Below are 24,616 nucleotides of genomic sequence, written 5' to 3'. Positions count from 1 at the left end.
ACAGCTTTTTCAGCTCCTGGTCCCTCTCCAAAGCAGGCAGAGATGAAAAATGCCCAGTTGCCAGGTTCAACTGTTTGCCTTTCCCTCCAGCCACTCACCTCACAGAAGGGCAAACACAAATTTTTTTCTGTGACTGGACAGCCCCTGTCAGCACACACATTTTGAAGACTGACTATTCAATGCTGCCATTGTTTAAAGACTGCCTCATCCAGTACTTGGTTGACAGAACCAAGGCTGCAGCCCTCCATCACAGCTTCTGCCCAAGAGGGGAACCAGAGCCCTGCTTCTCCAGCTCCAAAATAACACCCTTTCCCCAGGATTCTGTAGTCAACAAAAATACCAGGTCAAGGTACAGGCGGAGCCAGAGAGATTTATATACCCTATTGGTACCAGCATCCAGACTCCAGCATGTAGAAGTGCATAAAACCATCTCAGAAATGCTATCTGCACCCTTAAAAAATACCATGCTTCGAATTTTGTCTAAGCAGCTTTAAGCATACAATATGCTTTTCTAAGCTAGAAATAATCCATAAATAAGAAGATTGGTAACAGGTACACAGCTGAAGGTCTCCTCTATGACAGTCTTTTCCTCAGTGACTGTATACTGTTCTAGGAGCAGGTTCTGTTAAAGAGAAGACAAGCACTCAAGTGTTTGGCAGTGGCCCCTTCCATGCACATATCAAGAACACTCCCATGCTCTCGTGGCTATACCAGGTCATGGGTTGTGCTTCTAGACCCCAGCTGTCCCTAATACTAAGACTGTCAATAGAGGTTCTAAAGTAATAATATTAATAATAATGAAAACATATATAAATAAAGAGACATTCTGCCTCATTCATAGTGATCTGAATCTTCAGTTATTAGAAAAAGGAACACCTCTGGTTTTATTTGTACAGAAGCACTAGCACAAGTCATTCTGGAAAAGCAAGCTCCAAATATCTCCTTGGCAGCTGGGGAAATAGGACATAAAAGATCACATGCTATCTTAAGTGTAAAAAAAGTATAAAATTTTATTTGACAAGTTAACAAATAATAATGTTTCATTAGTCCATGAAAACACTTTATTACAAGGAAATGCAGTTGAGTTATAGCTACACTACGTGAAAGTTAATTCTAAGGTGAAAAAACTGACCTACTGGAGAGTAGGCAGTTTAGAATGTACATGTCTACTGTACCCAGTTTATTTTTAAAAGATATTTTGTACCTGAAAATTTACTAGATGTCAGACAACTTCAAAAACTTCTAACACAACAAACTTCAGAACTATTATTCTCAGATGAGATCATCTTTTTTCAGAGAGAGCTGAAGTTGCCTCACAGCTTTTAGCAGCTGAAGAGAACTTCTGCTCTTCTGCCCAGGACAAGGTTTAGACATATTTTCCTTTACAGTGACTGCAATCTCATTTGCTTCCTTTTGTTCACCACACTTTAGTTTGACATAAGTTGCCCCTTGCTTCAATTTCTGAGTTTTTCTCTTTAATTTCTGCACCTGGGGAAAAAAAAATTACTAATCAGCATGTTACATACTCCAAGGACCCACAGCTGTAGAGGTGACTGTACTTCTACTGAACTCTAAACTACAGGTGACTAAGAGACATTAAAAAAAAAAAAGAAAAGTTTAAACTTAGTAACCTTGCTCAGTTGTCTCACTGTTACAGAAAACTGACCTTGCCCATAAAGAAACCACCACAGAAAACTGACCTCACCCACACTCAATTGGTTGTTGAATCCCATCGCTCCCTAACATGAAAATGTTTGCTTGAGACAGCTGGAAGATAATGTCTTAATAATCTACATTTACAACAATTTCTTTTCATTTCAGATTGTACTACTTTAATAAAAAAAACCAAACAACCAATAAACTTCTAAAATGTATACTGTTAATTATCAGTTACTGGATCTAAGCAGCTTATTTTGAAGCCTCCTTAACAAAAGTGGAAAACAGAATAAATAGGGTTAATTGCTAAAGAATGTCTTTTAAAATGTCAAATAATGAGTCTTGACTTGCACTTGGCATGAAAAGGTCACTTCCCAAAGATAAAATTAGGCTGGAAGCATTCCAAATGCCAATTTAGGCTTTAAGTCCAGTTCTAAAAATAATTAACTTTAATTGCATTCTAGAGCATATTATTAACTATGAAACACAGAGCTGAGCATGGCACTTTTAGTATGGCAGGTTCTAGAAAAATAAATATGCATTAGAAATATTAAGATTGGTCTGTGCAAAATATAAATGGAAATGTCTGTGTGCAAAAACATGGAAAAAAAATATATAGACCAAGGAGTTAGAGGAATGGCCTGTATTGATAACCAGGGCATGATGGACAGTAAGCATACAGACACTACTATTTACAGCAGGACCCTAAGGAGTGTGCTCTGACCAGGCTGTACCAGAGCACAGAGGACTTGCCAGAAGATCTGCACACTGGTAAGAGGCAAAGATGACAACAAGGTTGCACCACATTGTATGTGCTACTATTCATCATCCCAAAACAAAGGCAAACTGTGGCCATAAAGATATGCAAAAGAAAGAAACCAAGGTGCAGTTGTTGAACCTGTCTTAGGTTCCTGAGGACAAAGCAAAATTTTGAGGCAAGGAGTAACATCATATTTGTTGGGTCTTCAAGAATATGAGTTTTATCAAAAAACCAGCTGACATTGCCAAGAGAGGCAGTGAGGACTCAGCAGTCAATGCCCTTTGTCCATATTGCTGACATGCAAGTCTGACACATCTGCTATGATGTAAAGCACCTCTATGCTTACAATTACATGGACAATAAAAAGTTTAAGTGAGTAAAATCCATCAAAAATGAATACGAATAAAACTGGTCAGACTTAAATTAACTATATCCTCCTCTTTCCATAAGGTCTCATGCTGAGTTTTGTTTTGTTTCCTGTATAAGCAAAGTTCTCAGGTGAGTATTTATCTTGAAACATAAGATGAAAAAACAGAAACATTCAGACAGAGCTATGGATTGAATGTTTAATCATATGCCCAAACCAAATTGCTAAAAAAGAGTTAGGCTGTTCAACTACAGAAGAGGGATTTTATATGGGCATGTACGAAAAGTTGCTATCTATGGCTCTAAACTAAATACTGACAGAATGAGGGCAGTTTAAAGGTTAAACAAAACTGAAAGGCTTGCCCAGCTATGATTTTGGAGAAGCTTTTGTTAACAGACTAGTTAACAAAAAAAATCTTCAATGTTTCTGTAATATAAAAGACATTTAATCCAGTCTGTACAGGAATTACAGCTTCTATTTTCTTATTCCCCTGAGGGACAGGATATAAAGAAATGAAATTTCAACAGTTTGTCTTAACACAGTGAGCAGAAGTGACAGACAGTGCAACCCAGCTCTGTACTGCAGAACTGCCACAGGGCAGGAAGCTTTCCCACCAGCATACATTCCTAACTGCCAGTTTTAAGCACTTTTTCTTGATCCAATGAAGAAATTGGAGGTACTAAAATATGAGCCAGCAGTCTAATTATAATCACCCATACTGGAACATCTTGGCTGAAAACATTCCAGTGACATTCTAGCTGATGACAACAGGAGGCAGAGTTGTGGCAGCCTTTCAACAAAAGTGTTAGTAGCTAGAGAGTTTACATTTCATTCTTACAGTAGCCTGATGCTTTTTCAGCTTGGATATTTGTTTTCCTTTCATCTCCATTTGTTTTATGAGGCAATCCAGCTCCTGTTCCAGGTTTTCATGAGCCTGGGAGTCTTGAGTCTCCTGTATTTGCTTCAGAAGTTCTTGATGCTCACTATTAAAGACAAGAATGGCAATCTAAGTATTCATGATACAGTCTCTAGGATTTCTTCCTGCAGGAGTTCCTAGCCATTTTGTGTAGAGTACAGAAATTTAGCATTATTTTCACTCTCACACAATCCAGATTAATCTGGAATATATTAACAGGAGAAAGAGAAAAGGTTTTCCCATGAGTCTGATTTTCTCATTCCAAATTTTTAGCTGATGTCCACCTTACTTCTCCTTCTTCCCACAGGCATAGCAACTACATGTGTAATACTGTGCAAAATGAGATTTTTGAAAGTGAGCATCAGCTATGCAGTACAACATTTTCACTTCCTGCCAATTTAGCGCAGACTTTGAAGGCTTAGTGTAATACATGAAAGTATTTTTTAAACTAGTACATTCAAGTTACAATTTTTCTGACAAATTATTCAAAATAAAATATTACACTCTGAAAGACTTACAGCAAAGTGGGCTGCTTAATTAAAATAAGCAGATTAAGTAAAAGAAATCATGTAGATCTTGATACAGGTTGAAGATCTGAACAGGTTGAAGCCAGAGACCTCCTCTTAGGTAAATAATCCCTTTACAAAGGTCAGAGTTTTTCTGACTTCTGAGTAACTGCTTCTCCTTGACAGTTTAATTGAAGCAACTGGTTGTTGCTATTTAAAGAAAAGCCTGTCTCTGAACTGCCATGAGTAAGCTAGACATTGCTTTTTGAACATTAGATTGCTTGCCAGTTTAAATTGTACCACATCAAGGATTTCAAATCAGTGTCAACATCCTAACTGGTTTAATCAGCACACCCTCCCCTGTTCAAACCACAGCTCATCGTGTTGACGTGTCTGCTGTGACCAGCTACAGAGCTTTGGCCCACAGTCCCACAAGCCTGCATTAATAGGAAGATGCCTAAGAACACAACAGGCAGTAATCCACCTTTACTTGCATGGCTAGAAAGATACATACACTCCCATCTGAAGTGTTAGCTTCTTCCACACCCTGCCCGTTTTCTGGCAGGAGACCATCCCTCTTTCACAACCCCCTTACAGGACCAGCAAGTTCTCCTGCTATCAACAAGCAAAGGGTATGAGCACCAGACTGACTCAGCACAAGGACCCAGCAGGAACACGGGCAAGGAAAGAGCACGGAGTGAGTACAAAGGAACAGGAGAGATGTTGTGACAGGACTGTTCATGCCAGAGCTGTACTCATCCATTCCACCACCCAGACTGACTGCATCCTGCAGGCCTACTCAATATCAGCACCACCTTTGCAGCCTTCTCCAGGAGAAAAAATTTGGTTTGCTCTGTATATCTCAGAATATGTTTAAAATGTCTAAAAAGCACAGGTATGAAAGACTTTTCAATTGCTGCTTTTTTAAATACAGGATGTGGAAGCAGAAAAACAGGACCAGTGAAACACCAGGACAGAAATAATTTTTTGAATGAGAAAAATCCTACTAGTCAAGCCTGCTCAGGTCATTCTGTCAATAAGCAGTCCTGCAGCTAGAACAGGCTAGGCTTGAGTAAAGCACCCTGTTGCTTCTCAGGGCCACTGCTGAAGTCACGTTTACTGACAACGCCAGCGATGGGTACTCACGAGCTCATTTGGCCCAGCTCATCTTGAAAGGCCAACAGAAGGTCTGAGAAGCTCCTGGTGGCAGTGGGTGATGTGGAGCAAGAGGAAACAGATTTTGAAAGTGCACTGTGCCCTGAAATCCCAGCTGTAGCTCCTCCTTGTCCTCGCGATGAGATACATGGATTGCGGTGCTTCATAATGTGCAACACACTTTGTACGTTTGCACTGACAGAATGGCTGGAGCTGACAGACTTAAAGAAGAATGATCAGTGGCTTACAGAAGTAATCAACAACTACACAGCCTTACTCAAAATGTAGGTGTCACTTTAGTGACAACAGTGGTTTTCACCTACCTTCCCAGCCACAAAAGGTAGTTCACCAGCCTTTACATGTAACTGTGAAAGCTGCATTTTCTTCATTGTAGGATTTCTCTGGCATAAGAAAATATAAGAGAAGAAATTCCAATCTGCTGACTCAAGAGTACAATCTTAAACTCTTTTTAGTAAGTAAAACTCAAGTAAATACACAGAAATGCATCACCTCCATTTTCTTCTGGTTTAAAAAAAAATTTCCCTCCTATATGTGTAACAAATAAGACTTTCCAATAGCTGACACAAGTAAATTTTATTCCATATGCATGTAGGAGATTGTTTAACAATTAGGCTAACATTAAAGGAATTGAACCTTTTTTTACTTATGTTTTCAAAACCACAATTGAAAAATTTTGACTGATCTGTAACGTGTGTTGCAAAATAAATTCTCTTGATTTCAGTAATCCCCCCAAAACACACCACCTTAAGATGCTGAGCTAAAACTCCTTTGGAAACTAATTTTGCCAGATAAACTGAAAGGCAGCTAAGACAGAACATGGGAGATGGCAGCAAGACTTTAACAGAGATAATTGTCAAGCTGATAAAGGTTTTCCAGTGATGTCCTACCAGCCCCAGTACCATTTTAATTAATGAAGGAAAGAAAAAAAGAGGGAAAAAAAGAGTTATTTAGCACTGTTTGTCACTTTACAAGTGGAGTAAAGTGCAGCAGATTAATCAAGTGCCTCTTATATGACCATTTTTCACAAATTCCAGGCTCTGTGCGAGTCAGATGTTATCAGCAACAGTATGCTAATAAAAATTTCCACGTTACCTTCCTAGGTTTTTTGTTCTTCCCATTTTCCTTTTCAGGTTCATGTTGAGATGTTACAGAAGACACCAAAATTCTGTTCATATCAAATCCTGTTTGAAGCTGTGGCAATAAGCAAAAAAGAAAACAGACATTTAGTGTAATATTAGAAGCATGAAATAGCAAGTTTTAATTAATTCTCTTGTTCATTCATGGATAAGAACCAATTAAGGGCACTATTAATTGCCCTCCTTGGAAGGTATAAGTTACTCTTAAAACCTGAACAGATTACTAGGAAGGCAGGGTATCAGGCAGATCTTGCAGCTCTGTCTTAGTATTCCTCACTTTCATATTCAGTTGCAGCAGCAGCTGTATTTTTCCACTGTGACAGCCAGAAACTGAGATAAGCCAATCCTGCCACATGCTGAGGATGTGATCATAAAATCCAAATTATATGAACATTTGGCTCCTACAATCTGGGGACAGAGAGAACTAAGCCTGGTCTGTGTTACATTGAGGTCAAACCTGCTGGACAATCCTCATACTGCCTGGTGGTTCAAAGTTGCTATGAAGGCCCATGATAAACAGGATGATAATCATCCCCAATTAAACACAGGACAAGGGCTTTGGTTTGGCATGTGTTACAGCTCCAGCTGAACAACGCTGGAGGTCCACCACTAAAGTGAGAATATTCTGGCTTTTCTGTCATCAGGAGGAAGTGAACCACACCACACCCTGAGCTTCCCAGCTCAGACCCAACAGACCTAAATCCATCCTGCAGTATATTAAGATGGTACTAACAGTACTTTAGGACTCAGTTTACTGCATCTAAGTCCTTTCTTGACCAAATGTTTAGACTATCTGCTCTGGGAGAGTCATTCTTACCATGTTTCTCAGAAGATAAAATCTCTGTACTAGGCCTTTTGCTCTGCAGCAGCATGCAGTCTAAGCAAGAAACCAAAAAACCTACAAGTTTTCAACTTGTCATTCTGCTGGATTCTGGAGGTGGTCAGACATCTGGGCTACAAATTTGCATGTTATTTAAAGCTTCCTGGGTTGATGAAAACCTATCATCCTTGAATGAGGTATAAGAGCTGACAGCAGTGATGAATTAAATTAAGGCATCAGCTTTGCTTACATTATTCCAATATTACTCTTCATCACTGCAGCCCCCACTTCACCCCAGGGGAATTCCCCCACAATTGGTCTCTCTTTCAAGCTGGCTACTACTTAGGCACAAAGTGAGGTTTGGAATATGACTACCTTGCCCCTTTAACAAAAGGTTTCATAATTTTGCTCTCTTTGGCAAACACTCCTCTCTAGATGGATGCTGGCCCAACAAACTGATTATGGCTTCACAGAATAATGAATTATACAAGATCTCATTTGAATGAACAACATATCACTGAATAAGTGTTTTCCAAGCACAGCCCTATGTATTAAATTTCTACAGATCTTAACAAAGGGAGGAAAATAAACATAATAAGCAATCTCACTTGGTATATATGGTTTCCTATGTGACCACTTTTGAGTTACTGAAAATTAAGTTAACCTGATTCAGTTACAGATTTTCTAGAAATTAATTTTCTACCTGGGTCACTCAGTGCAGTGTTGAGGCTGATGAACTGTATCACTAATACAAACCAAGTAGAATCTTCATTGAAATATACAACACACCTGGCAAGCTTTCTAATATGTAGCTTATAACTGATCTAGGTAGTATTTCAGGAGTTCTGCCTGGGTAATAAACACAAGGAATTAAAACATAATAAAACAAGAAGGGCATTTTAAACAGAGGGAATAGCTTTCTTCAGTACTAAAAAAGAAGACAAAATAAAATCTTTTCAGTCTACCTGAGCAGTTTTATCTTGTATTAGCTTATGCTGATGCTCTTCTTTACACAGCTTTTCTTCTAAGTGTTTGATCTTCTCCTGAATTTGAAGGCAAGAATGATTAATCGCGCCTCAATTTGTCATGCTGAATCAGAAGTCTGGAGGAGCTCACAACTGTAATGTGGGGATAAAACTGGATTGTAGGAAATTCTAAAGCCCAGACTGAAAAAAGACTCATGCACACAAAGGTGAGGTGGCATTCGGTCAGGTATGCTTTAACAGAGGTAATTTTTGCAAAACTTAGTACTATTAATAGTATGCCTTCAAATTATACCAAATAACTTTCAGACTGTCATTCCATGCATGCTTACTTCAGCAATTCTCTGAGTAGCAGTAAGTTTAAGACACTCTTTTTCTAGCATTTCAAGCTTTTCAAGTTTTGCATGCAGTTCCAACCGGTTCTGATCTTCCTCTTTCTGAAGCTGAGCCTGGAAAAAATAAGCAAGAATGGAGTTGGCAACTGACTGAAATTGTTTCAGACAGCAAAAAAAACACCAAACCACCCCACACTAGAATAAAGGTATTTAATTAGTTTCAATTCCATATTTTTTAAATTGCAAAGTGATGAAAAATACCAGGCAGACAAAGACAACTTAAGCTTCCAGCAGCTTTTTTGTCTACCAAGTGTGCAAGTATTAGCATGGCTTTGCTCATTAGGAGTTCCACCCAGGGAGCTTTTCATGCACTTCATTGAATGGTTGTCATCAGCCATACACTAAATTGCTTCTGTTTGCTAGCAGCCTGAGCAGAGCTGAGGAAAAATACTGACCACAAAAAACTTCATGTCCTGCACATTTCTATACTTTTGAACTATGTCATACTTTGTTATTATGCTAAAGGGTGTTACCTGTTGTTCTAAAATAATTTTCTTTTCCAGTTCTGCACTGGAAACCATCTTTCTCATGTAATCCAGCTGTTTCTCCAGCAGGGAGCAGCGGGATTGTACTGCATTTGAATCTACAGAGAGAAACAAGACATTCAGTACAGCAAAGGGAGCTACACATTTAGCCGGACTGTCACATCATTGAGGAATTCTCTGTCTTCAAAACAGGCAAGAACAGTTTTGTTAGTCTGAACAAGTAATGAGGTTAAAATGTATTTTATTTAGAAGATGTGAGAATCAAAATGTTTTTTCAAAGCTAGTCTCTAATTTGAATTCCAAAGGCATGAGCACTGAAGTTATTTTGATTTGTATCAGCAGATACTTAACCAGAATCTGAGAGGGAAGAATCTTCTCTTCTCCTATCTTTTCTCAAGTTAGCAGTGTTATGTAAGCAGCTGCTTGCTTATAGTAGGAGTTAAACATACCACCTGAAACATGCTTAGTCTTTAAAATTGCTTTATGGCTTATGCAATACTGTGTTGATATATGTAAAAAATATCTCAACTTTATCCACAATTATCAAGCTCCTGTCCCTCCTCAGTTCTGAAGCAAAAAACAAAAAGGGGCAGCACTAATTAGCAGTTTTTCAAAACAAAACACTCCCTGGATTATACAATCTTAGTGTTGCTGTGGCTACACCTTATCACTCCAAAGAAATACCTTTCCTGTGTTGCATCAGCTCTCGATGTGCTGCGTCCTTCTCATAGGATTTGTGCTCTAAGACCTTCTTGTACTGAGCAGCTGCTCTGGAGAGGCTGCACAGTTTATCTTCAGCCTGTGACTTCTCCAGCTCTAGGTGCCGGATCTTTTCTTGCAGAGCTCTCAGGGCTGCCACTACAGCTAGCAAACAACACAACAGCTACACCTTAAGTAACAGTTCCTATTTTGATGATGATTATCATTATTAGAAAACACTTCACATTAAAATATACTACCTAAATTTTCTTCCTAGTATCACTCCCAAAATTAATTATATTTCCCAGCTGTACACTAACATATGCAGAACATATATGGGAAAAAATGGATGTGTTTCCTGCATAACTGGGGTATCAAGCTTTGGCCCTACAAGCAAAACTATTTTCACTCCAAATGGCAGCAAGCACAAAGAAATCATGGCAAATAGAATATAATAAACCCAGGGCCTTCTCTTTAAATAGAACCAGAGAACACAGGTATCCATGTGAGGTCATAAGTTTTGGTGTAAGGCAACTGGTCTGGAAAGATTAAAAAGAGGAAACATGCTCAGAACAGGGGGAATTAGATACAAAGGACAATTTATAAAAGGATACATTGTGAAATACTTTATTGTTTCAAAAGGTAATGTTTCAACATCTAATATCTTGTTTTTGATTATTCTTTAATCCGTGGAAACAAGTCTGGAAAATTTTGCTTTCAGCCTCAAATCAGTATGTGTCAAATTATACCAAAAATAAAAGCTGCAATTTCAGCTACAAGAAAAAGTCTGCTAGCTCTCCATAAAGCATACACACCTGTGGAAGCTTAAGACATGTCCTGCAACAAGTCAAGCTTATTTTCTGACATTTTATAATTGACAGTTTCTCTATTCCAAACTCTTTCATCAAAAGAATACCATCAGATATTGCTACCTCTATAACAACTTTCACCATATTATCACAGATCCATTTAAAAAACAAACAAACAAATAAAAACCAAACCAAACAAAACCACAAAACAGCAAAAACCAAAAAACATCAAACAAAAACTCAAACCAAAAAGCAAATACCAGAAAGCAGAAGGATGAAGTGGGACCACCCTTTCCATCTTTCTGTTGCTATGCCAAACATTTCCTTAACCACTTAGCTACATAGCACTAAACTGATCACTGTAATCCAAAAAAGCCCAAACTCTGTATGAAATAAGATTACTACAGAAATCACAGATTTTTCAGGTGAAGAACAATGATCACATGCACACTCATAGGTTATGTCTGTGCAAGTTAGCGAAGTTGTCCATGATAGTTAGTCCAAGTATGGGTATCCCTAATATTCCCCAGGCTCTCCAGATATGTTAAGCCACTGAGCATTTGCCTTGTGAGCTCCAGGGAGTAGTGACCCATTAAGGCACATGACAACCATATTTCATAGGGACTAACTTTGATGCTGCTGCTAACTTTCCTGGGAAGCTGAATTGTTCAAAAGTTCTCCTAAGGAAAAATACCACGCAATAAAAAAACAAAACAAAACAAAACAAAATCAAACAAACAACAACAAACCCCCCCCCAAAAAAAAAAAAAAAAACAAAACCAACAACAACTAAAAAAAAGAGACAAAAAACCCAAAACAAAACCAACAAAAAACCTAACAAAAACCCACAAACAAACAAACTAAACCTCCCCCCCAAAAAAACAAACAAAAAAACCCCCCTTAGAAGTGATTTAAACTGTAAGGAGTGAAATAGCACCATGCAAAGCCAATTTCAGGTCACTGTACCATGCTAATGATCTTTTTTTTTACTGTATTTGAAGTCATGAACTACTTCTACTGAGTTTGAAGCATTCTCCTTTGCTTTCAGAGGAAGTCTGACAATTTTAAGTTAAACAAATTTCAAAGCCAAAGTTTACAAGGATGTTAGAAGATTTGCAGAGGTTTCCATTCTAGACGTATGACTTCAGGGAGACTACTCCCTCAGGACACATATACATCCTGTCTTAATGTCAGACTGATAACTGCAGCAAGTCATTGAACTCAGTCAAATAGGATGGGGACTTTGCTCAAGAGATTTCACATGGAACAATTAAAAAGACTGTTTAAGGACATATTTTGGCTATACCTTGGTTATTTGGGAGAGAAGGCCTGTCACCAGCAGCAGCTGCCAACTTCTTTGATTCTATACAAACAAAGGCTGCAGGAAGCCTCCAATCTGGTGGCTGAAGAAAGCTTCCTATGAAACTGTTCTTTGATTCAGAATCCATAGCCTGTAGAAAGAGAGACATTTAATGACATTATTTCTTTAAAAGACTCTTTTTTCAGAAGTATGTCACTGGGCTGTTCCTGGCTCTGTTTATATCAACCAGATCATGTACACCAAAATAATAATAATAATAATAATAATAATAATAATAATAATAATAATAATAATAATAATAATAACAACAACAACAACGACAACAACAACAACACCCACACCCCACCAGAGGAATCCTGTCTTTTAATGCAATTCCAAAACAATGTCTTTCATAACACTAAAAAACATAGCTTCCTTTGACCGACCAAAATTTTCCAAGATTTTTCTAGGTGCTTTCTAAAAACTTATGCTGATTTTTGTCCTTTAAAAACCCGAGTATCAAGAGCATTTTCTACTAACTGTTTTACAGACTTCAATGTTTTGACTCTAAGTGCTCCCTGCAGAGCAAACATTCCAGGTTTTACAGCCTATTTCCATTTGCAGCCTCCTTAGTGCTCCTCTTCCCATCTTTTTGGATGTAAAACCAAATTACATATAGTAAATAATGTACCATTTTTCCATAATAAAGACACAGTTCTCCACATTTAGTGTTGAGATAACAGGATTTAATATGCAATTTCCCCACTATTATCTCCACTAGCAGGTGCATGTATTAAGTCCTGTTTCTTCACTCCCTTTCTGTTCCACCCTTTCACATTCTTTGTTTTATGAGAAGAACATTTGAAGACAGTTCACACCCTGTCAAACAGAAATTTTTCTTGATACTCAAGACATGAACAGTGAAATGTGCAAAAAGTGCTTTAGGCTAATATAACCTCTAGGAAATTAAAGCAAGTTTGAAATCACCCTAGAGTGACCTGTCAAAGTAGTATCAAGCATTTCTCTTGATACAGGGTAAGAAGAGAAGAGTCTATACAGGTTCAGCTAATAGAAAAACAGCTTATTTGAAGGTTCAGTGATAGAACAATTATGATTGTTGTATCACTTTTGTTTCAAATACAAGGCACACAACTGGAGCAGTCATCCTCCTTGGGTAAGGCTATTTACAGATGTTAGTCCCCAAGAAAATCACCCAAAGGAGGTATCTAGTAACAAGAGGAAGAAAGAGACCAAGACTAGGGCCTGCGGATGAAGCACACCCCAGGAGAAGCCTTTCATACTGGGTGGCAAACAAAGGAAAATTTTTCAATAACAAAAAATTTTCTAGGAGCACTTGCAGCTCTTACAGCCTGTTTCAAAGGCTGTATAAAAAAACAAACAAAAAAATAAATAAAAATCTCTCAGCTGCACTGCCACTTCAAGGTATGCACTAAACTGAAGGCAAGCAGAAATCCTTCTTTCTCTTCCTCATCACAAAGATGTCAACATGAGCACCTCTTCATCAGGGCTTGCTTGACCAGGGGCCTCCCAGCCAGCACCACTTTTGTGTGCTGACACCCCCGAGGTCACACCATTCAGGGCAGCCCCCCTGGTCCCAAAGAGGGAGTCTATCCAGGCTACCCTCATGCCACAGGTCTTTTCCAAATACTTCTCCATGGGGCCCTGCAGCCATCCTACTCAAGGCCAGGCCACCAACACTTGGCACTGGGTAGGCAGCAGCAGACAGCCAGGCACTCCACCATCACCTGGAAGAGGTTCCATCTGGTGATCCCACCACATTTATGGTCACAATAACTGTTTACAGGCCTCCCTACCTCTGTCCCGAAGGACTGGGAAAGATCATCCTGGGATACCTGGCCAGCTGGCCAGGTCTATCAACCAAGTCCAACAGCACAAGGGGGCAAAGGCACAAAGCAGGGAGCAGCAGAAACCTCAAAAGGTGGATGAGAAAGTCCTGTGGCCACAGAGGTGGTCAGGGCCAAGACAAGAGAGGAGATGGTCCTGGCATGGCACAGTGCATCAGCATGGAGTTCCAGAAAATAAGAGAGCAGCAAAACTTAAACATTTTCCTGCTGCTATTCAACCCCTTCACACTGGTGATAAAAAAGACCAGCAAAAAAAGTCCATAAAAATGAGCATATGGACAGGCAAGAAGTTTCCTTCCATTGCTGTGAATAAAAGGCAACTTTGGAAACAGCAGAGGAAGAAGGTGGTTTTTGCTTACACCATCCAACCTTCTGGCAGTCAGCATAAGTGGAGACTTGCTTTTCCAACATCCTCCAGTGGAACATGGCTCCCCTGCATGCCTGCACAGCTACACATCAATTACTTCCCTTATTACTTTCACATAAACAAGTTCTGCTGTTTCCAAGGAGATGGGTCTTTGGACAGTTGTAAGGAGGGCAGTGATCCGAAGCAAATAATGAAAAAGGGAGGGAATAAAGAAGCAGAATATTTGAGAGTTTGTGGACAAGCTCAGTAATACAAAGGTTGGGGTGGGGGGGCATGGAGAACACCTATTTGGCAGAAAGGGAAATAAAACCCCTTTAGTTCTGCAAGTGAAACCAAAGGGAAGTGAAAGAGAAGAGGCCAGCTCACCTGCCTGGTGGTGGTGATTCAGCTAATCCACTGTGGGCTTCAGCACAAAAACCCCAGAACTTAAATGTGAAAATAAACACCCTCCAGCTGGAGGGGGGAGCTCCCCAAGCTGCTCCTAAAAGCACAGGCTCAGCAAAGGGTGTGAAAGAAAACACCAGAGGACCGAGACACCTGTGTTTGCAGAAACTCTGCTGCAGCCACAGTTAGGGACGCCTTGCTTTACCACAGCTTCCTCAGATACAGAGCCTGTGTGGAGCAGCTGAGGACACGGTTGCTATAGTGCTTTGAGGCTGTGTCAGCATAATTACTCTGGTAGAGGTGCTCTGGTGTAGACAAGTCCTAATATCTCAGCAGGTAAATAGAGTTTATAGCAACCAAACTGAACAGGAGGAACTACAACATTGCAGACCTCAGGCAAGGAGATGAAGGCCAGGAAAAGGACCTGCTCAATCTACACCAGCAAGACATCACTAAACATCCTGGCCACTTCCAGCCCACTGCAACAAGAAAGAAACATATCAGGAAATAATTAAGTAGTTTGACGTCTGCTTGAACGTCAACTGTCCTACCACAACTTTTTCCCCCCCAAGTATTTAAGCTTCTATAAAACCATCACAACCAGCTTTGCTTTCTAAAAAGTCTTATACAGCAAGCTTAAACCACTCTCTTATTTCATGGTGCTGCTGCCATGGACACCTGGTACACAGCCCTAGAGAGGTGCTTTAAAGCAGATATTGCTTCCCAAACAGCAATGTTTGTACTAATGTAACTCCACAAGGCTTAGGGGGATTTAGCACTTGAACAACACTTGTTAAAGCAGCCAGAATATCGTTGTTTAGACAAGCCCTTGGTTGAGGAAAGCAGTGCACTCCTTTGAGTTTGGGCCAGAGCCAAGAGAGAAGTATGCATACTAAACAGAGGCTGACAAAATACCCCAGTTACATGCAGAGGGGAGGGGAAGAAGGAAGAAATGCCTCACTCCCACCTCAGCAGCCTACACTGCTGTGGTGAGCAGGGTGAAGCACTCGTGTTGCGCAGGTTATACCTGGAGTCAACAGTGGCCCTTTGGGTTTTTCAACAGGAAATGGCAGGGCCTGTGTTGGTGGATGCAGTAGTGATGCTCAGACACCCGGTGTTATTTTACCCAGAAAAACAGAGTAACTGGTTCCAACACTGCCTGCATCAAGCACGGGGTAACTTAGTTGCGCTCATGGGCTTACCATGGGTCCCTTCCAACTCAGAATATTCTGTGATTAAATATCAGCCTGGGCAAGCCAGCTATGTTTTTCTCCATTTCTGAGCTAGGAGGCTCACGGAGCTCTGTGCCACACAGTTGCAACCCTGTGCATGGAGCATGATGCCAGGCACAGCACATTAACTCTGTAACAGCACTGCATTAATGCAAATACTCTGCCCAGCTCTTGCTTTGCTGCAGCTGGAGTGCTCAGCCCTGGGGTTGTGAGCATGAGAAGGGCTGGTCCCTTCAGTGGGACCACTTCTGCCTCTTGGCTCAGCACCACATGCAGGCTGAGAGTGAGCTTGCACAAAGTACACTGGGGAGCAATCCCACCATCAGGTCCATCTCTGTATGTGTGACATTCATGCCTCAGAAAAGAGCAAGCAAACTGGAGTTTGGTACCTTAAACAGAGAGCTCCCCATTTCATCAGAGTCATCTAAGTACTAATACCATTTACCTTTATACCATTTATATTTACTTTTGCTGAATAGGGCCTGCAGTGAATGCCAGAGTACTGCATTGGGTTGCTGTAAAAATCAATTGACATTTTACTTACTGCTGTCTGGCCCAAGCAATTATACTAACAGTGGAGAATCATTGAATACAACTCACATCCCAAGTGTTACAGAAAGACCACTTATGATTTCTTCATCATCCTCCTCCCCTCCCCTCTGTTTCTCCCCTCCAATGCAAGCCACAGCATTACAAAGTTTCAAAAAAATGTCTCCTCAAGTGAAAAGTCCAGAAACATTTTTCCACACATGTCTCATGCTGTAAAGCAGCATATGGAAAAGCTTTTTCCACATGCAAACAATAGCAGACTTAGGTAATAATGCTGGCTTAAGAGTCTCCCAAAAGACACACTAAATGAATAATGTGATAATGGAAGGGAAACTTCCACTAAATTCTCTGATATTTGCTATCTCACAGGGACACTGGTTCATTCAAATTGCTGTGAGGGCAACCTTCTACAACCAAAGAAAGAGATGCTGTCAGAACACCTTCAAAGAGGAAAAAGAAAAAGCAGATCAAAGCATTTTTCAGAAAGAAATACAAAGATACCTATCTTCTGGCCTGACTTACCGGGCATGCACAATTTATAGTGGCTTTTTTGATAACTGAAAACAAAGTCTAACATGAGCCAAAGACTGATTCAGTCTTTATCTAACATAAGTTCTAAAGAACTGCCCCAACACAGGCAATACTGAGAAGCTCCCAAAATTCTGGCTGCTGCCTTGTCTACTTGAGCCAAGTTTTGCTAGCTAATGGTTATGTGAGAAGCCATTTTTGTGACACAATCCAAACTGGTGTATTTTTTCCCCTTTCACTTTCCTTTGAGAACTGGGAGAAAAGCTTGGTCAGCTGTACTAGCTATGCTGCAACACTCAGCCTTATTCCCAGCAGACAAAGAACAGCCCTTCCACAGAGGAAAAAAAAGAAATAAATAATGTTGTGGGCAAACGGCATTGTTGTTTTGGGAACACCCAGTCTCTAGCATCCTGACACAACCACTTTAATCAGCCTGAAACACATGACAATGCTCAGGACATATCTTAGCAGCTGATACTCCCATGTCTCTTCTAATATAAGTGGGTTAGACATGAAATGGTGGCAGCTGCAAAACTAATAAGAAGTGAAACCTCACTGAATCAATAAAGCATGTCAAAGTGTTTTTTAAGTTTTGTCAACTTCCACTTTAAGTAAGTTCAGAGCAAATGGCAAAAATTTATTAGAGAAATTAAGGAACCTGGGAGTGTTTTGAAAAACTGGCACAGCCAAATCCACTGGAGGCAGTTTGTTGTACAAACTGTGAGATACACACTGGCAGGCTCAGAACTGGATACATAAAGGTTAAATTTCCAGTCTCTTCTTTGATACTTTTGTAGCAAAGCCCATCCATTCCTGAGTATCAAGTCTTACGCAGAACTTTCATACAATCATTGTTTTTCATTCTTGGAAGAAAAGGAAAAGGCATTCTGTTTTCTCATGACACCATATGTACTGTCAAGTAGGATAAAACCTGGCATTTTAATAAAAACAACCCCAAACCACAAGCAACCCAACAAATGCCCAAAACTCCTAAGACTTTTCACTGTGTCAGCATTTCACTTCTAAGCATTCACACTAATATTTCTCTAGTTCCTGTTTGCTACAGAGAAAAGACAGAACAAAAAAACAAACAAAAAAAAAAAAGAGGAAGAAAGAAAGTGGAATGAGTTACACAAGTACTTTGTGAGCAAGGCAAAGAAACAAACTAGTGGAAAAAAAAGTGATTTTTAAACAATTTTTTAGGGAATAGATTCTAACCTGGCAGTGTATCAAGCATGCAAACTTGAGTCAAAATATTATTAAGAGTTTTGCTGTTTTCTTCAATGAATACAGCAGACCAAATTCCTCATCCAACTGGGCCTTCATCCAAAAGCACATGATACACTCACAATCAACCCTTGGTGGGGAAATCAACTTGGTGTAAATTGCTTTAACCTCTACGTGCAGATGATAACTGAACTTTAGAGGAGCAAGACTGCAAATTCCTACCTAGAAATAATTACTATCTTAGCATGAAAACATTTAGCCTGTAATATGGTGCTATCAAAATAATTACATTTCTATATCTTTAATCAGTTCAAAGTAATTAAACATAATCTTTTTGTAATGAGCATCAAACAAAACCCAAATACTATAAATGATCACTAATACACTTCCTCACTTCACCCATGTTCTGTTCCTCTTCTTTCATTTACCTTCTGTTACATTTGGGGTTTGTCCCTCATCTCCTCTCTCTTTATTGTATTACATGATCCTATAGCTTTGTTCCTTGCCCTTTGCCATTTGGGATTCTTTTTACCCTACTCCCTCTTCTAGCACAAAAAGCTAGGATTTTTTCAAAGTAAAAATACCCACTTCCCCCCCACCCCCCACCCAAGATTAACAATCAAGTTTATTCCTTTTATACTTAAAATCCAGAGATGCTTCTTGCCCTTGGTATACTGACTGATGTGGAAATTGAAGGTGCTCTCCTCATACTCTACATGAATGTAAAAGGCTGCTTTTTCTGTCCTCTGTTATTTCCTGCTGATGCCATCACAGTCTTCCATATGGAGTTTCTTTAGTTTGGTGTGTCTTGATAGATTGGAAGGCAGGAAGAAATTACTGGCTTTGGCTATATACCCTTGCAAAAAAAAAAAAAAAAGGAAGGTTTGCTGTTGTGTAAAGGGAAGGTTTTGAATGGTAACTGACTCCAGTATAAAAGACTGTATCTGTGCACAGGCAGATTAATTAGATATTAGAAAGGCAAATGCAAAAAGGAAAAGGCACATTAGGGTAGGGCAGGGCAAATATAAGGGTGGGTTGAAATGACAATCATAGTGAAGAAATATAAGAAGGTAGGGGATGATTATTGCAGGTGTTGACTCATTCACAGTAAACACTTTTACTGCATGATAATTTTCACCTTTTATGTCTCAAATATTTAATGGTATCACTGAAAGATGGTTTTGAACGTTGCAACTTGCCCTCTAGGCAGATGAAACACACAGATTGTGCCCCCACTGTTGCTTTGGAATTTATTTTTAAAGTAAACTTCTGTTTTTACCAATACTTTCTCAGGGAAAGTGTCAGTCTCTTCATCCACTATCCTTTAACCTAGCCTGAAGATGGAATGGGAGGTAGATTTTAGACAGATAACCACAAAAGCTTGACATGGATGAGCAGAGAAACACAAAGAGGGTGATTATTCATAGGATTTGTCTCTTTTTACCAACTACCACGCCTACATTTTTTTCATGTATTCCTGTGCTGCCGATAGCTAGGCACCTGGCAAGGAACAAAAACTCCATTCTGCATTTGTACGTCATGAAGCCTAAGAAACAGAATGAGGAAAAAAAAAAGTTAGCAAGGAAAAGAAAAAATTAGTTTCACTCCAGGCAAGAAATGATTCCCAAAATCCTATTTTGTCTGAAATAGTTGCCTTTTAATATACAGAAAAAATGGAAGCAACTCCTCGAGTAATTCTTCAATCTTATTTTGGAGACCTATTTTGCTGAAGAATGGTTTTTAAAAATATCACCTGTTTACATGACCCAGAATAATCACAGCAGTTCTAACATTCACGTTGCACATCCTGAACAGGCACAATATTCTAGGTATTAATGCCAAATAGTTTGTATTTCATATGGTATAATCAGTATTAAAAAATGTAGAAATAGTTTTATCACTACTTCTGCCCTGAGTTGTCTGGGGAAAGTTAAAACTGTCAAAGGCATTACTTGTTTCATATAATCTGTATATTTAAACTTGCATGGCTTTGGAGATACAGAAAAAGCAAATCTGAATAAGATGCTACAAAATCCTGTGCAACATTGCAGGCAGAAAACTAACTTCAATTGATTATAAAGTTTTTAATAGGCATTTCTTCCCTATTTATTATATTCAGTTTCTGAATGCAAATAGTTATGCATATATGAAGGAAATTTAGTGGGTCTCTAGGTTCTTGACTCCATTTCTTGTCATTCTGTGTGATTTTAATAAATCAGAGGGTTGGGACTAATAAGGGACTGATGTTTCAGGATACAAAAGCCTTTCAGCCTTGGGGCTGAGCGTGCTAACGACAGGCTTAGTTCCCTGCATGAAAAGAAATGCAGGTATAGATCCAAAACAAGCAGCACACTCAGTGAGGAGCTAACAAGAGCTTTGTTTCAGGGTGAGGAAACTCTATGAACATAGACGTGGGTGAAGTCCCACCCTGGTGCTTGGCACCTTTATCTTCTTTGGACTCAGAATTTGGAGTCCTCTTCTGGCAGGGAGTGCCAAAATCTGTTCTTTAAAACAATGAATAAAGAGTCCCTGTAGCTTTTCTGGTCTGTGACTTCAGTTCATGTGGCTGCTGGTCACAGCATTTTTCTTTGTGTTATTGCTGGAAAACAGCAAGGTCGGTGTTAACAGCCTGCCAAAGGCGCTTAAAGGGCCTTTTGGGCTGTCAGCAGATATGAAATTCCCAATAAGCAACATTCCTTTTCTTTTAAAGTGCAGCTGGAGGAAACAGTGTCCACCTTCTCTATGCTGCTACCCAGTGGTCAGAGCATTGGCCAGGAAGTGGGAGTTCCTGGGGAGCATTCATGCCTCATCCCTGACCACCATGCTAGACTGGGAGGAGGAAGAGCAGGAAGGAAACAGGGAGTCACCACCTTTTCGTTTGAAGTTATGACCCTGCTCCAAAAAGCATGTGAGCTCAAACAAGGACAAGCCAGCTGAGGCCAAAGAGCAAAATAAGGAGGTGTCTCTCTCGTCTAGTTCAATCATCAAAACAGGGTCCTGGGGTTAATTTATGCATTTCTGCAGTAACACTGGTCTGGGAAAAGTTATCAGAAGCCAGGAAAAAGTGCCTACAGATCCCTATGTCTCCTTCCTTTTAGCTCACACTAGTGCCACACATTTGCCATCCTTTCCAGTAGGGCACAAACTCACCTAGTGAGGTGATGAATGGTTCCCTTTCGTTTTGCAATCCTCCTGAGCAGCTGGGAGACTCTCCTGGTAGTTAGGAGGTGTTGATGTAAATGCCTTCGAGTTAAAAGGCAATTCTTCAATCCCTGGGTCACAGTACTGAAGGTAAGCACTCTACCAAATTCTGCTGTGCCTACAGCAGAAGACCCTGACTTGTTGGCTTGGAGAGGTTCCACTCAGCAGGACCTCTCTTAGAGCTGCTCCATCTACTTCCTAGACCACAAAGAGGACACAGGTTCCCAGGTGCCCAGTTTGGGGCAATTCTGAACACTTCTCTCCAGAAACAGATTAACAAGAGTTCAGGTGGCTGCTCAGAGGAGTTTTTCAGAACTGCATTTTTAGTTTACCCACACTATTTTCCTGGTTCTCAGTGTTTCAGGTTACATTTATACAGTTAAGTGTAGTTACAGAGTTGGCAACATCCAGCAGGACTTTAAGTGGCCATGGACTTTAAGTAGTTCTGGCCTAGTTCTAGTTCATAGCCCAGCTCTTCTCAAAGCAACCCACTCCCCAGCATAAACTATTCCACAGACTTTCTGCATGGAAGATTTGGTCTCCTAAGGAGAAGCTGGTGTATAATTTACCCATCCCTGCTGTATTTGTGACCTCTAAGGAGGGAGGGTGGTAGGGTTTGGTGCAAATGTATGCCTGCAGCACATAATAGAACAGAACACATTAGGTGTGCAAACACATGCTTAGAAGCAAATAAAGGCCACATCTCCTCCCAAACAGAATGGTTTGGACTTGACACCAAACTTGCTCCTGGGTTCAAAGGCAGTAGAGGAGCAGCCTCTGACTTTTTGGTGTCTCTTTGCAAAACAGGAGTCACAGAACTTTGTTTTCTCAGAGGGCAGCCGTGAAGAAAAATGCATTTTAATCCAGAGTGCCATTTATTGTGGCAACATGCCAAAACACAGATCTAAAAAGGGAGGGTGAACTTTTTGAAGAGTCATCCCATCCTAGGTATTTAGCAATTGGAATGAAGTAAGCCTTAAGAAAACCAGGTGTAAAGGAAAACAGTCAAAGGAATTTAATTTAAAAAGCAGTTCCTTCTAGACTGCACAAGCTTTAGTGTGTTCTTATTAGTGCTCCAGTATTTGACTAAATGCATTCTCTAGTAAAGTGCTCTTTTGTGACATAGAGAAACTGGAAACTTTTAAAAGTAAATATAATATATTTTAGATCTTATATACTAGAAAGAACATGAATACAATTACTAGATATTGTATTTTCAAAAATAATTCTGCTGGAGGATGTCATCTGCATATGGCTATAGAAGTCCTTATCTGGTTTAAAAAAAAAAAGGAAGTTGATAAATCATGAAGGAAGGAAATACTGAGGTTTAAAACAGCCACAAATTTGTTTTTCTTCAGCTTATCATTTTGAAAACTCAACTGCTGTAATTCTGGATGAGTTGCCAGATTGTTTCCTTCATAATTCTGCCTCTCTCTTATCCATTCTTTAGGGATCAAAAACAAGCATATTAACTTCGGGCTGTGAACACGCAAATCAAACAAACACATTCCCCTAACTTTGGGCTCTGATTAATTCCACTGGTAGCCTTTGACCTTGATTTCCACAATGTCTTGCAGTGCATAAAGAAGCCTGACCTGGTATCAGAAAACTGCAGAGATTTGGTTTGGAAAAAAAATAAAGCCATCCTCATCGCTATTCCCTAAGTACTACATTAAAATCTATAAAACAAAGGGCTGAAATCTGAAGTTTAGGCCTTGGAGCCAGTTTCACAATCTGTTTCCTGTAGCCAGAGTTCATTTGGAGCCAGTGGAAAAAACAGCTTCTAAAAGATAAAAGGCAGTGCTGTGACTTTCAATCAATCTTGGCATTCAGTGTGTGAACATAGCTGTACCAAAGTCTAAAACACCAAAGCTCCAGCTCTGATTCTGGTTCATTCTTCTGATCTTGGATGTATGTTGTCATTGTCAGAGACACCCTACAACTCATGATGGGAAAAATAAGATCTAGCCGACTTCAGGAGATCAAAATCTGGATAGAAATAAAGCAAACAGATGTGACATGCCCATTCATGGAAAAGTGGGAGACCATAACGAGTGACAACAGAATGGGATGGGAAGCTGAAGTGGCACCTAATGTAAAAAACAGAAGAAACAAACAACATAAAAAGCACAGACAGAACTATTTTCTTTGAACCCATCAGTTGTGGTGGGCGGAGGCCTGGAGTGCTTAGAGAAGTCAGGACTCCTGTTTATTACAGGTAGTGCTGATTTCAGCAGATGCATTGTTCACCAGGGTGCCAAAGGCCTGGAGGAAGCAGCTGCGCGAAGCAGCCCAGGCCTGTCCACCCCGCTGAACAATGGCAACGCAGCCTCCTTGCAGAAAGGGTTTTATGGGGAAAAACAGCCTGGTCTTCCTTCAAAGGTACAGGTAAATGCAAGTTTAAAGAAACTGTTCCAGAAAACAAAGGGATGGCAGATTTCTGTAAAGAAATCAGATTCTTTACAAAGAAGAGAGCTGGCGATGGATGGTGTTGGTGAGCCAGCCCAGGCTCTGTTCCTGGACTCAGAAGTGCTTTCTGTGCCTTTCTGGGGCGTAAGAGTAGCTCATTCTGCATTTACATTCAGTTCTGACATCTGAATTTTAGAGTGGGAAATGTGTTTGTGAGAAGCAAAAAATAATTATGCGAGACCTTATGTAGGCTCAATGTCCTGTTTCTAATTTACTCCCAAGTATTCTTTTGCCTTTCTGTGTACTCAAAATTTTAGTTTCATGATTGTTTCAATGTGACAGCTGCAAACACTTGTTTTCTTCTCCTCTTCTCTGCCAAGAGGTGAACTGGATCAAGGAACTGACTTGGCTGAAAATGAAAATTTATCGTTAAAAGCACCTTTTTTTTTTTCTTTTTTTTTTTTTCCTCACAGTAACAAATGTGCTTGCTGATGTTCAGCCCTCTAGGCACATATAAATGTCCGGATTTATGCGCGGGTAAGATTCCCCCCGAGTCTTCTCCAGCTTCATCAGCCCCTGCACAACTGGGATTAAAAAAAAAATCCCCTGGGATTAATCTGGATAAAAACACCGCGGAACTGCTGCTCAGTGTGAATATTCCGGGGATTTCCCCGCCCTCGCCCCCATCCCTCCTTTATCCCAAGTGATGACGAGACTGTGTTTCCTTAGCACCAACAGATCTTCCGCTCCCGCCGACGCCCTTACTTAGGATACACCCCAGGACTGCATCACCCCCGGCTGCCGCCAGCTGCCGGTGCTCCATAA

At 40.1% G+C, this 24,616-nt stretch overlaps 1 protein-coding gene and 1 long non-coding RNA gene across 4 annotated transcripts in view; one reads left to right on the top strand and one right to left on the bottom strand.

The window, feature by feature from the left end:
* Window positions 1-24,247, top strand: part of LOC135296486 (uncharacterized) — an 83,420-nt gene extending 59,173 nt beyond the window's left edge. Inside the window, exons 5-7 of one of the 3 annotated variants that reach the window (XR_010358584.1) lie at window positions 8,354-8,529; window positions 9,270-9,392; window positions 16,796-24,247. This is a non-coding gene — a long non-coding RNA (uncharacterized LOC135296486). Of the gene's footprint in view, window positions 1-8,353; window positions 8,530-8,763; window positions 8,862-9,218; window positions 9,908-16,795 lie in introns of those variants that run through there. The other 2 variants (XR_010358583.1, XR_010358585.1) reach the window with 2 other exon arrangements.
* CEP57L1 (centrosomal protein 57 like 1) lies at window positions 1,052-19,052 on the bottom strand. The gene is made up of 11 exons (XM_064412886.1): window positions 18,861-19,052; window positions 12,015-12,159; window positions 9,885-10,064; window positions 9,189-9,298; window positions 8,653-8,769; window positions 8,303-8,380; window positions 6,474-6,572; window positions 5,684-5,761; window positions 5,352-5,581; window positions 3,622-3,766; window positions 1,052-1,488 (listed from the first exon to the last, which is right to left on the bottom strand). The coding sequence occupies exons 1-11, from the start codon at window positions 18,888-18,890 to the stop codon at window positions 1,273-1,275; spliced, it is 1,428 nt and encodes a 475-aa protein (XP_064268956.1). The 5' UTR covers window positions 18,891-19,052; the 3' UTR covers window positions 1,052-1,272.
* Window positions 24,248-24,616: the final 369 nt, after the last annotated feature.

Source organism: Passer domesticus, chromosome 3 (assembly GCF_036417665.1).
Source record: "Passer domesticus isolate bPasDom1 chromosome 3, bPasDom1.hap1, whole genome shotgun sequence".
In the NCBI taxonomy this organism is placed as follows: Eukaryota; Metazoa; Chordata; class Aves; order Passeriformes; family Passeridae; genus Passer; species Passer domesticus.
This window is presented reverse-complemented; position numbering and strand designations above follow the sequence as displayed.